The sequence below is a fragment of the Bos grunniens genome, chromosome 14 (assembly GCF_055505025.1).
Source record: "Bos grunniens cultivar Pamir isolate PY7600 chromosome 14, Bosgru_T2T1.0, whole genome shotgun sequence".
In the NCBI taxonomy this organism is placed as follows: Eukaryota; Metazoa; Chordata; class Mammalia; order Artiodactyla; family Bovidae; genus Bos; species Bos grunniens.
Genome location: NC_141178.1, coordinates 21,726,825 through 21,739,948, shown reverse-complemented (window position 1 = coordinate 21,739,948; position 13,124 = coordinate 21,726,825). Strand labels below are relative to the sequence as shown.

The 13,124-nt window shown below is 32.4% G+C and overlaps 1 protein-coding gene across 13 annotated transcripts in view; it reads right to left on the bottom strand.

The window, feature by feature from the left end:
- The window catches only part of RIMS2 (regulating synaptic membrane exocytosis 2), a 605,965-nt gene that overhangs the window by 234,409 nt on the left and 358,432 nt on the right, over positions 1-13,124 (bottom strand). For all 13 annotated transcript variants that reach the window (XM_086336253.1, XM_086336255.1, XM_086336266.1 and 10 more), the window contains 2 exons: positions 2,692-2,760; positions 161-317 (listed from right to left, as the gene is read on the bottom strand). In XM_086336253.1, the coding sequence (XP_086192379.1) occupies positions 161-317; positions 2,692-2,760 (226 nt within the window). The remainder of the gene's footprint in view (positions 1-160; positions 318-2,691; positions 2,761-13,124) is intronic.

Below are 13,124 nucleotides of genomic sequence, written 5' to 3'. Positions count from 1 at the left end.
CCATATTTTGTATTACTCTCATTATATAGGCTATTGACTACCACATATGTTTTCCCCTAAATAACTTTTTTCTGTAAGAACCTATCTTTATAAATTTCTAATAATATTTTAAGATAAATAGGCTTATAATATCATCCTATAAAATGTTATGCTGTCTTACCTCTGTGGAGGAGGGACACTGGGTGACCAAGATCTAGTCCTTCCTATAACATCTACTCGGTGTGGAGACCCTGACGGCGAACAGTGGTTGGATGACATTACTTGTTCTGGCACTGACAATGTTGAGCTTTGAAGATCCCGACCATTGTGTCGATAATCTAAGGTGGAAATATTAAGATTACAGTTATCCACACACTAAGATTTTTAGTATTTTGTAATTTACTGAAAAACATAAAATGTTAGTGAAAGGCTTTAAATATAGTAAATGTAAAGCATAATGAATAAAGCACAATGCTAACATAAAATAATATTTTATAAACACTTAAATTGAGAAGGAGTGACAAATATTCAAATATTTAGACAGCTACTATGCTCACTTTTTTACACAGTTAGTAATCTTCATTAAAAGAATTAAGCTTATTCTAAAAACATTTTCATCTCTTCATTGACCAGAAGAGCTTCAAATAGTTCTCAACAACTATAAATATTTAGAATAATTAACCTGACAAAAAGTTCCTACTTTGTATAGTGCATGCATGTCCAGTTGCTTAACTCATGTCCAACTCTTTGCAACCCCATGTACTGTAGCCCACCAGGCTCCTCTGTCTATGGGATTTTCCAGGCAAGAATGGTAAAGTTGGCTCAGTTGGTAAAGAATCTGCCTGTAATGCAGGAGACCCAGGTTCAATCCCTGGTTCGGGAAGATACCCTGGAGAAGGAAATAGCAACCCACTCCAGTATTCTTGCCTGGAGAATTCCATGGACAGAGGAGCCGGGCAGGCTACAGTCCATGGGACTGCAAAGAGTCGGACATGACTGTGTGACTAACTTTCACTTTCAGGCAAGAATACTGGAGTGGGTGGCCATGCCTTCCTTCAGGTGATCTACCCAAACCAGGGATCAAACCTGAGTCTCCCGTGCCTTCTGCATGGGCAAGTTGGTTCTTTACCCACTGAGCAACCTGGGAAGCCCAATTTTTATAGTTTATATAGATACTTCTTTAAGAAATAAACAATATTAGAAAGCATTCTGAATATCACTTGAAATAAACATTTAAACTTTGATTCCAAGTATTTGAAGTTATTTCAAAAATTACACTTGATTTCAAAATAGTAACAGAGGATATTATACAGCAGTATTTTTTTTCCCTCAATGGATTATTGAATGAATCACCATATAGCAAAAAAAGTTAATAATACTGAGATAAGAAACAATGATGTTTTATGGCGGTAAACAATAATGAGTCCAGGATAAACACTTTGTATTGTGTAGGCTTGCTAAATAATATTCTGCAATAGCAAAGATTATTCCAGAAAGTAGTAACCCAAATAATGAATGATTCCTGAAAATTTTTTTTCAAAAGATATATTCTTTAATAAAATGGAAAAAAAATAACAATCTTTTTTTGTCATTCTGGAAGTAGAAAATAAAAGAACTGAGATATGCCCCAAATGACATCAAGACAAAGAGCTTTAATGACCTGAAGAAAAATATTTGGGTTAAAAAATCTGATGTGGCTAGATATTTAATAAAGAGAAGAAGTTGAAAAGTCAATTAATAAATGAATAGAATACAAGTAGGGGAAAATGCTAACAATCTCCAAGCAAGGTATCATGAGAAATATGACTTTATTAAGATTCAATTCACAAATGATAAAACATGAAAAATATTTTTGTAGTCTTAGTGAATTAATATATTATTCACCTTAGTGCAAAAAATAAAGGCTAAAAGGATTGTACTGAGTTTTTTAAATGCAGTACACTGAAAGCAAGCAAACTGACTCATACTGTATCAAAATTTGTCCAACAAAAATTATCAGTCACTGATGCAATTGTAGCACATCTTACATACAATAGAACATAAATATTTTGTTCATGATAAAATTGGCCATGCTTATGAAATTTGCTAGGCTAATTAACCTTTAAGCAGAAGAGAATCAAACATTTTTATAATAGAGTATATTATATTTAAAAACATTTCCAAAATTTATAAAAAATAGCTACTTAGCTAAATTATTAAATCATCAGACAAATTTCTAGCCATAAGTGAGGCAATATTTTAAAACTACAATATCACAATTTCAAAATGCAGCTGTACCTGATACTTAACATAACAACAATGTACAAAATTTTTAAAAAGTGCATTCAAATATTTGATACATGTGGCTGTTTGTGATTGTAAAAAATTTTTTCCACATTGTTAGTGAAATATAAAGAAGCTTTAGTTATACAGTAACTTCTCAAACTTATAATGAAATCCTTATTATTTAGTAATTTAAAAATAGAAAATTGGTAAGTACTTATGAGACATCTTTCAGTAAGAATATTCAACCTAACAATCCATACAGATATTCCAGCAACTGGAATCATTCAGTTTAAACTGCTGTAAGGCTGTTTTGGGGCTGGGGGATAAACAGGATAGTTCTTTTGTAACTCATTATATTTATCTGTCTATCTATTTACATGTTCATTGGTAAATAACTTTACAAATGGAAGTGATTATACTTCCTTCTTATTACTATAAAATTCTTACCTGATACTACACCAATTCCATCATCACAGTCATAATCAGAGACCTCACTATCACTTATTCTCTTTGATCCTATGAAGCAAACAATAGCAATAATTAAAATCACTGATCATTTAAGGAAAAGAAAAATCCTCACCAACCTAAAAAGCGAATGAAAGGATTTTGAGGGGAACACTTGAGAATAAAAAACAAGAAGAAAAGTCATCATAAACTCACAAACACTCATTTTCACGTATATTTCATTATGTGAGGATATTATTTTTAAAAGTGTAAGATAAAGTTCCTAAAAGGATTAAAGTTTGAAATACTATTAAACATTAAATAATATGTTAGTGATTTCATGCTAACTGATAAAAATCTATTGAACAAAAAGCCAAGTCAAAAACAGCTCAATCAGTTTTAGATGCTTTTAGACAAATGCACTTAAATCTAGGCAAATTTCTAAGTACAAACAATGTTATAGTCAAAGACGTTCATGTGTCTTTTTCTAATATGTGCATGACTAATTAATTAAATATACCCAATTATTTATTTTTCACGTTTATGGAGAGGAAGAATAATTTAAGACATCTTAAACATCCTTCCTTCACTATTACTTTAGTTGTTTCTCTTGCTTTAAGAAAGATACGAGAAATAAATCATCCACAAACTAACTTATGCATTGTGAACTGTGTTATATTTTCTAAGACACAACCTAAGACAGAATAATAATAATTATTATAAATCAATAGTCTTGTGTGTGTTTTCCTTACAAATCTGTAACAAAACTTTAAAAGTTAATCATGCTATGGCAAAAATCACATTAAACTGAATTAAGGAGAGTTTGATTGACTAAATGGCTAAAGCAGATTGCCCTCGCACTTAACTATGACATATATCACATATACAAATAAAAACATTATAATTTTGTAATCTTTTCTGAGAATCTTTTACTAAAGCACTTCTTTTTTTTTCTTGGTATCAGAAAATATTTAATGACAAATGAAGACAGTGTTTCTATTTCAAGAGGACTTGTTTTGTCTGTCTACTTACACAACTTGTTACTCAACGAAACTCTTATCAGAAAATAAATGCTTTCCTGTAAGGTTTATAAAACACTGAAAGCTCATATTGTGTAAAATAGCAATAATTAAACTGTTCAGTCACTGATGAAATTCCTTTCAAGGAATGTCTTCCAACATCTGCAACCGCCCCCTAGAGATACGCTCTCTCTGTATTTTGCTTATTTGTTGTAATCCCTGCCCTCTTGGGAGAGGAAGAGTCTTTTTTTTTTGATAGGAACGGCAGTTCTTGTTTTTCTCCTTTTAATGGTTAGGTAGAAAATACCTATCTTTTTTGGTCATGTGGTCCCACTGAATTAACTCACCACTATTTTCCTTACAAATCCATATGTCATAACGTTTTAGACCCAGTTGAATCTGCTCTTATTGTTGCTTTGTCACTAAGTCATGTCCGATTCTTTTGTGACCCAATGGACTGTAGCCCGCTAGGCTCCTCTTTCCATGGGACTTCCCAGGCAAGAACACTGGAGTGGGTTGCCATGTCCTTCTACAGAGGGTCTTATAGCACTGGTTAATACAGAAACCACAGTTATCTGACAACATCTCAACAGAATGGTCACAAAAGGAGTTATAGAATCAGGACAGACATTGTAAATAAACTTATGAGAAAGGAAGGATAACACAGATGAGGCTATGGAGAAGAGAGTTAAGAATTGCTCTGCTGGTAGTAAGATTTCAACTTGTAAATGATAAAGGAAAAAGCAATGATTATTTTAATGCTACTGGTTCAGCATAGAGCATAAAGATTACTTTTGTCTTGGTCAAGGATCAGATCTGCCTCTAATGTAAGATAAGAATGACACCAACATAAGAATGAAGCTCATTTTATTAGCCTTTGTGTGTTGTCCTGTGTGTGTGAGACAGTAGGGGTTGGAGTCGGAGGTAGGGCATACACGTGGCTTGTAAATGCTACTTCCTTTCAACTCTTGATCACTTTCCTGAAGGAAGTCTTGATTTATTTTGATATTAGTCCTACAGAAGTTAAATATATTGCAGTTATGTTCTCTCTATGTGGATCTTGTCTTTTCATATTCTGATGAATTCAAGTACTTAAGTTTAATGGCACTGCATATATCAATCTTTTCTTCTAAAACTGTTTTCAGGGTCTCCTTTAAGAAATTTTCTGAGCTTATATACAAGTACAGAGATACTCTTATTTCCTTCTGAAAGTTTAAAAATGTTGCTTTGTGCATTTATATCCTTGTCCATTTTGAAATGAGTTTGTGAATGACAGGAGATATGGATGCAAATTCACTTTTTCAATATGGATAACACATATCTCAGCATTGTTTATTTAATCATCCTCTTTCCACAATGATCTACAATGTTACTTCTTCCGTTATAAATAAATGTATTCTCTCTGCTAGGACTTGTTTGGTTCTCTACTTGTTTTCCTTGTACAAGCTGATTATCTATAAACCAATAACTCACTGTCTTTGTTATTACAATGTTATATATTGAAATGCAAATAATTCACCTAATTATTCATATCTTTGATCTTTCTCCTTCACTCTTTGCTCTTCCATTTAAATTTTAGATTCAGGTTATCAAACTGCACAACAAACATTCTATTGGGATTTTGACTTGATAAATACATTAAATTGAAACATCAGTCAGGGAGAAATGACACATTTTACAGCATTGTTTTACAAGCTATGAATATGGCATTCTCTTCATTCAAGTTGCCTTTAGGATCTCTCTGAAATTTTTTAACTTTGGTCATTCAAATTTTCCTTTTTTGTTGGATTTATCCTTTGTATCTTATCATTTCTATCGATTTTAGAAATACTGTTAAAATGATGTTTTCTAACCTAATTGCTCATAAACAGAAATGCAGTTTTATTGTAAAACAATGATAATCAGCCAACTTGTTAAAGTCTCTTTTTTCCTTGTAGTAGTAGCGCACTAACCATGTGTGCATGCTCAGTGGCTAAGTCATGTCCTACTCTGTGACCACATGGACTGTAGCCCACCAGGCTCCTCTGTCCATGAGGTTTTTCCAGCAAGAATACTGGAGTAGGTTGCCATTTCCTCCTCCAGGGGATCCTTCCAACCCATGGGTCGAACACACATCTCCTGCATGGGCAGGCAGATTCTTTACCACTGAGCCACCTTGGATAACCCTCCCTCCTTTTTTTAATGGTTTTGTTAGTATTTTCTTATGGAGACAATCTTTCTTTCCAGTCCTAAAGCCTTTTCCCTTTTTCTTGTCTTTCTATGCTAGTAAGTTCAATACTGGAAAGAAAAAGAACTTTTACATTTCTTTCTAATTCTGATTTTAAATAGAATTTTTCTAATATTTCTTCATTAAAAGTGATATCTACTGAATTTACATCCTATCAGATTGAAGAAAATCTTGTAAGTTCAGTGATATTTCATAAATGATTTTCAATTTTTATTTACAATTGATTCTGGCCCATTTAATTCCTTGTACTAACCTTTCGGCTTAAAATTAAAGTTACACTAGCCCAACTAAATATAGAAAACTAGTCCTATTTTAATCTCTGGGAGATTAATCTGTAGATTAAAAAATTCTGTTCTTTGAAATTTTGATAGAACTTATCTATAAAATTACCATTCCTTTGTGGGAATATTTTAAATTACTAATTCCATTTTGTAGTAGATATAGAATGATGTATTAATTCAAGGTGTAGTAAATCATATATTTTAAAAGAATTTCTTCACTTTAAGTTTTCAAACTGTTTGCTACAACATTTCTAATTTTATTTTTTAATGTATTTTCTGATATATCAATCATATTATCATTTGAATACTAACTGTACCTTCTTTTGAATCTGCCATAAATTTCATCAGAGGTTTATTTTGTAATTCACTTAAAGGATTAAATTTTGGGCTTCATAATCCTAACTAGAAATTTGTTTCTTGTTTTATTGATTTTTGCTCTTACTTTAAGGCCTTCTTTCCTTGGATTTTTATGACAGAGGACAAGATGGTTGGATGGCATCACTGACTTGATGAACATGAGTTTGAGCAAGCTCCAGAAGTTGGTGATGGACAGGGAAGCCTGACGCGCTGCAGTCCATGCGGTTGCAAAGAGTCGGACAAGACTGACTGAGCAACTGAACTGAACTGATTCTTTTTCCTAAAAAACTGGATGAGTACATTATAATTATCAAGCTTTGAACACTTTGTTAATATAAGCATTCCCCTGAGTACTTCTTTGCATCACACAAATATTTGTATGTAAATATGCATTAAATTTTCTTCATGGGTCTAGAAGATATTTCCGTATTTGATTAAATTTAAGACACTATTGACTGATTTATCCATGGCAGATGCAGATATAACAGATTTTGGAAAAAATGTTCTTTATAGTATGTGTCTATTTTTAAAATTTATCAAGGGTATGGGTATAATATATCTCTTTCTTTAAAAATTGACATAGTTGATTAGCCTAAATCATATCAATTCTTTGAAATCTGTCAAAAAATGAATTATTGAATAGTATATTAATAATTCTTTAAAATGTTTCTTGTATATAAGAGAGGAATATGAATTCGTTAAATGTTAGGTTCAGAGTTCTTTAACCATGAGATAAATTTGTTAATTCCGTGGTTTATTTTGTATTGTCCCTAAATTTTTGTTTCCTTGACCAATAAATGGTTGAGAGAGAATTATACTGCACTTTCTTTTAATGCTTGTAAATTTGTTGATTTTTCTCTCTAGCTCTAATTAATGGTTACTGAAGCTGTTTCATTTATATACGCAAGTTTTAATTATTTTAATAGACATAAATAATCATTTAAAAAAGTTTAACCTCCATTATGACAAAATGTCTCAGGAAACTAGTAAGAAGGAAACTTCTTAAAACTGGTAAGAGGTGTTTACAAAAAACCTGCAGCTAACATAACCCTTAATTATTAAATACAGAATGCATTCCCCCTACAAGAAAGAACAAGCCAGTGATGTCCACTACCATCCCCTTTGATTCAATATTGTACTAGTAAAATACAAGGGAAATAAATGAAAGGCATACAGACTAGAAAGCAAGATGTAACATGGTCATGTAAATTAAAAATCTTAAGGAAACTATAAAAAAGTTATTAAGACTGATTAATCAATGAATTTAGCAAAACTCTGGGATACAAAGTCAACATACAAAAATGATCGATGAAAAATTAAGAAACTTGTTTTCAAAACTACTATCATTCACAAAAATATCCAAACACATGAAATATTTAGGAATACATTTAACATGAAATGTATAAAGCATGTATGGCCCACACCACAGCACACCGCTGAATTAGTTTCATATTGCTGCTGTAACACAGTACCGAACACTGTGAAGTTCCAAACAACAGAAATTTACTGTCTCACAGTTCTGGAGAGTAGAAGTCCAAAATCAGGGTGTCAGCAGGGCCGTGCTCATTCTGATGTTGTGCTCAGTCTCTTCCTAGGGAGGAATACTTCCTGTTTCTTCCGGCTTCTCGTGTTCGCCCAAGCTTTGGCATTCTTTCGCTTGTAGCTCCATCACTCCAGTCACACGGTCATTTTCTCCCTGAATGTCTTCAGATTGTCTTCCTCTGTGCATGTCTGTCTCCATGTCCAAATTTTCCCTTTTTCTAGGGTCACCAGCTGTATTTGATTAGGGTTTGCCCTTGTGGCCTCAGGAAAACTTGATTACCTCTGTAAAGACTCTATTTCCCCATAAAGTCACAGCTGAAGGTACTGGTTAGGACTTTTAAGAACATATTTGGGGAACACAATTCAGCTCATAACAACTGCTGAAAATTAAAGAAAATTTAAATAAATGAAGAGATTTTTCTGCAAAGTTGGAAACCAGAAGTTGTTAGAGTAACATTCTAAGGGGGCTAAGAGAAAACAAAAATCATTCTCGAATTTTATATAAAGCGAATCTTTCCACCAGGAATGAATAAACAAAAATACATGCAGAGAATCAAAGCCTGTTTCCAGTTCTTCATTGAAAGAACTTCTTAAAACATGTATACCTAAAAATAGAGACATTAATCCCAGAAGAAAGGGATGAAAAAAAGGAGAGCAGAGAGTTTTAAAAAAATAAATAGAAATAAACTCTGAATTAACAAAATGTCAGTAATTATAATAATTTCTAATGTAGAAGCAGAGGTAAAATCCTGGCACTAATGTTTTAAATGGTAGGAGTGTGGCTGTGAATCAGATTGATTTTTTAAAAGTTTTGATTTGGTTAGGAAAAAAGGTAGCAATGTTAGTATTACTTTGTTAAGGGCCCATGTTAGGATTTCAATAGTAATACTAAAAGAATAAAGATTAAAAATAAAAAAGCAAAGTGCACAGAATATGTTAGAAAAAATAATTACCTATATATGTATTTGTTTGTGTATGCACAGAACATCTCTGCAAAAATACAGATACTGGTAACAATGGTTCATTCAGGAAAAGAGAACTAGATGTTTGAAAAAATAAGGGCAATAGATTTTTTTTTTTTTACTATACACACTTTTGAATTTATACCCTACGAATATATTAATTAAAATCAGTAGCAAAATTTTACATGTTTAATCTATAGATGAAAAGCATTTATGTTCTCTATTTGTTGAGAATATGTTCTATTAATTCAAGTTGGTTAACTGTGTAGTTCAAATTTCTGGGAGGTTGTTACTATAACTTTGTTTTTTTAACTTCTCATTTCAATTTTTTCTGATTTTTATAATAGGTGTGACAACCAAGTCAGCTCCTTAGGCTCCTACGGCTTCTTTGGCTCGTTTGGCTTCTGCCGCTTTCTGAAGGCCTGTGTCAAGCTCAGTTGCACACAAAAGACACCGGCTTCTTCAGTCAGTCACCCACAAGATCACTGTTAGAGACAGACACTGCTTCTAATTTGTCCTCATAGGTTCTAGTTTTCTTTGATTAACCTGGTTTTCATGCATGCTTTCTTTCCAACCTGACCTATGACCCACCGTAAACTTTGGGACCCCTACTGGGTGAACTCTACTTTTCGCTAGCTCCACTTTGTGGTCTCCGGCAAATGATTCTACTCAGATTCTTCATTTATATGATTTGCAAATACTTCATTATCTTAACAGTGTCCTTTAAAGAAAAAGGACAAAAACTTTTTTTTTTCTTTGAGGAAATCCAATTCATTAGTTTCTTACTTAATGGAATACGATTTTGGGGGTCCTAAGATATCTCTGACTCACCAAAGGTGACAAAGGTTTTTCCTAGGAGTTTTATACTTTTAAGGTTTGTGTGTGTGTGTATGCTCAGTCGTGTCTGACTCTTTCTGACCCCATAGACTGTAGCCCACCAGGCTCCTCTGCCCATGGAATTTTCCAGGCAAGAATACTGGAGTGGGTCACCATTTCCTTCTCCAGGGGATCTTTGTGACCCAGAGATCCTGCAATGGCAAGCAGATTCTTTACCACTGCACCCCCTGGGAGTTCCATAATTCTAAGGTTTACGTTGATCTATTCTGAGGAAACCTTATAATGGTGTGAAATGTGGATAGAGGTTCATTTTTAAAATCACTTGACCTTTTGTACCTGGCACTTGATTCAGCATAATTGTTTTTTAAATTCAACCACGTTGTTGTATGTATTGTACTTTTCCGCCTGTTATTAATAGTAATCTGCTGTATGAATACTACTTTTTGTCCATTATGAATAATGCTATACACTCATGTACAAGTCTTTGAGTGGATATTCATGTCACCTGCCTGTCAGTGAGTTGCTAGGTTATATGGTAAATTTATTTTTTTTTTAATAAACCATCAAACTCTTTTCCAAAGAACTGTACCATTTCATATTTCTAGCAGTAAATATATTAGGGTTTCAACTTCTCAATATCCTTGCCAAATTTGTATTATTCTTCTTTTGTATTTTATTGATTCTAGTTGGTATGAATTTATAATTTCATGTGGTTAAAAACTATATTTCACTAGCAAATAATGATTTGGGGCATCTTTTCATGTGCTTATTTGTCATCTGTACATCTTCTTCCATGAAAACACAATACATATTTTTTTGCCCACTTTTTGATTGCATTATTTGTCTTGTTATTGAATTTTAAGTTTTGTTTATATATTGTGGGTGCAAGTCCTTTGTCAGATATATGATTTGCAAGTGTTTTCTCCAAAATACTTCGGAGTGGCTCATCTTTTTTACCTTCTTAATGGTGTCTTGAAACAAAACATTTTAAAATTTTATGAAGTCAAATTTATTTCTCATTCTTTTATTGATTTTGTTTTTGGTATTGTATTAAAGACATCTCTGCCTAGCCTAAGGTAATATAGATCTCTCCTATGTTTTTTATTAAGAGTTTTATAGTCTTAGCTTATAGTCAGGTCTTTGATACATTTTTAAGTTGATTTTTGTGGATGGTGTGAGATAAGTTCTAAAATAATCTTTTAACATATGGATATTTGATTGTTCCTGCACTATTAGTTATAAAGACAATACTTTTCTCACTGGGCTTCCTTTGCACTCTGTTGAAAATCAGTTGACCATAAATATAAGGGCTTATTTTTAAATTCTAAATTAGATCACATTTATTTGTAGTTTATCATTGGGCCAGCACCATACTATTATTATTACTGAAGCTTTATATAAGATTTCCAAATTTATATTTGTTTTGGCTGTTCAGGATCTTTTGAGTGTCTATATAAATTTTAAGATCATTATACAGAGTGAAGTAAGCCAGAAAGAAAAACACCAATACAGTATACTAATGCATATATATGGAATTTAGAAAGATGGTAACAATAACCCCGTATACGAGACGGCAAAAGAGATGTATAGAACAGTCTTTTGGACTCTGTGGGAGAGGGAGAGGGTGGGATGATTTGGGAGAATGGCATTGAAATGTGTATAATATCATATATGAAACGAGTCGCCAGTCCAGGTTTGATGCAGGATACAGGATGCTTGGGGCTGGTGCACTGGGATGACCTAGAGGGATGGTATGGGGAGGGAGGAGGGAGGAGGGTTCAGGATGAGGAACACATGTATACCTGTGGCAGATTCATTTTGATATATGGCAAAACCAATATAATTTTGTAAAATTAAATAAAGTAAAATTTAAAAAAAATTTATTCCTAAGGAAAAAAAAAATCAGCTTGATAATTTAAGCAAAAAATATCCTGCTTAGATTTTGATATGGGTTACATTGAATCTAAAACTCAAACTCAGGAAAACTGCCATCTTAATAATACTGAGTCTTACAATCCATGAATGTGAAATATCTCTCAATTTATGTAAATTATCCATTAATTTTTCAACAATTTCTGTGACTTCTTTAGTATGCAAGTTTGCACTTATTTTTGAAATATATTCACAAGTATTTTAATTTATTTATTTTAAAATGAATAAAAATATGCTAAATTTCCTTTACAAAATGTTAATGGCTAGTATAAAAGATCAATTGAATTAAGATATTGTCCAATTATCTAGGAACCTTGCTGACATTGTTTATTAGCTTCCGTAGCTTTCTATGGATTCTTTACAATTTTCTATATACAGCATCATGTTGTTTGTGAATAAAAACAATTTCACTTCTTCCATCGCATTTTGAATGTTTTTTATTTATTTTTCTTGCTTCACTACTATTAACTAGAGTCTCCAATCCATTGCTGAATAGAAATGCTAAGATGAGACATCCTTGCTTTGTTAGGGGAAAAGCATTCAGTCTTTTTCAATTAAAAATGGTGTCAGCTGTAAGTTTTTGTAGGTTCTCTATATCAAATTGAGGACGTTCTCCTCTATTCCAACTTCACTGATAGCTTTTTTCATGAGTTGGTGTTGGATTTTGTCATAGCTACTTCATCTTTTCATAAGATTATATGGTTTTTGTCCTTTTTTCTATTTATATGGTGAATTGATTTTTAGTTAGTAAACCAACTTCACATTACTAGGATAAATCCTTCTCAGTTATAGTGTATAACATTGCTGGATTTGATTTACTAATATTTTGTTGAGGATTTCTTGTTAAGTTCATGGATCTTGACTTCTAGATTTCCTGTGACATATTTGTCTGACTTTGGTATCAGGATAATATTGACCGAATGGAATTAATTGGAAAATAATTCCTTTTCTATTTTTCTCAAAGGGTTTGAGTTGTATTGGTATTTATTTTTACACGTACCATAGAATTCATCATGCTTATCACTGGTAAAGCCACGAAGCCTAGGCTTTTATTTGTGGGGATATTTTCATTACTGATTCAACTTCTTTATATGTTATACATTTATTCAGATTTTTTAATCTGTTTCTGTAATTCATGAATCTACAAATTTTCCCATTTCATCTAGGTTGTTTAATTTCATAGCATAAAAGTGTTCATTATATTCCTATGTGATTCTCCAGAGTATTCCCTTAAAATTCGGTTAAATTAGTAGTGATTCCCAAAGCATTTCAGTAATCT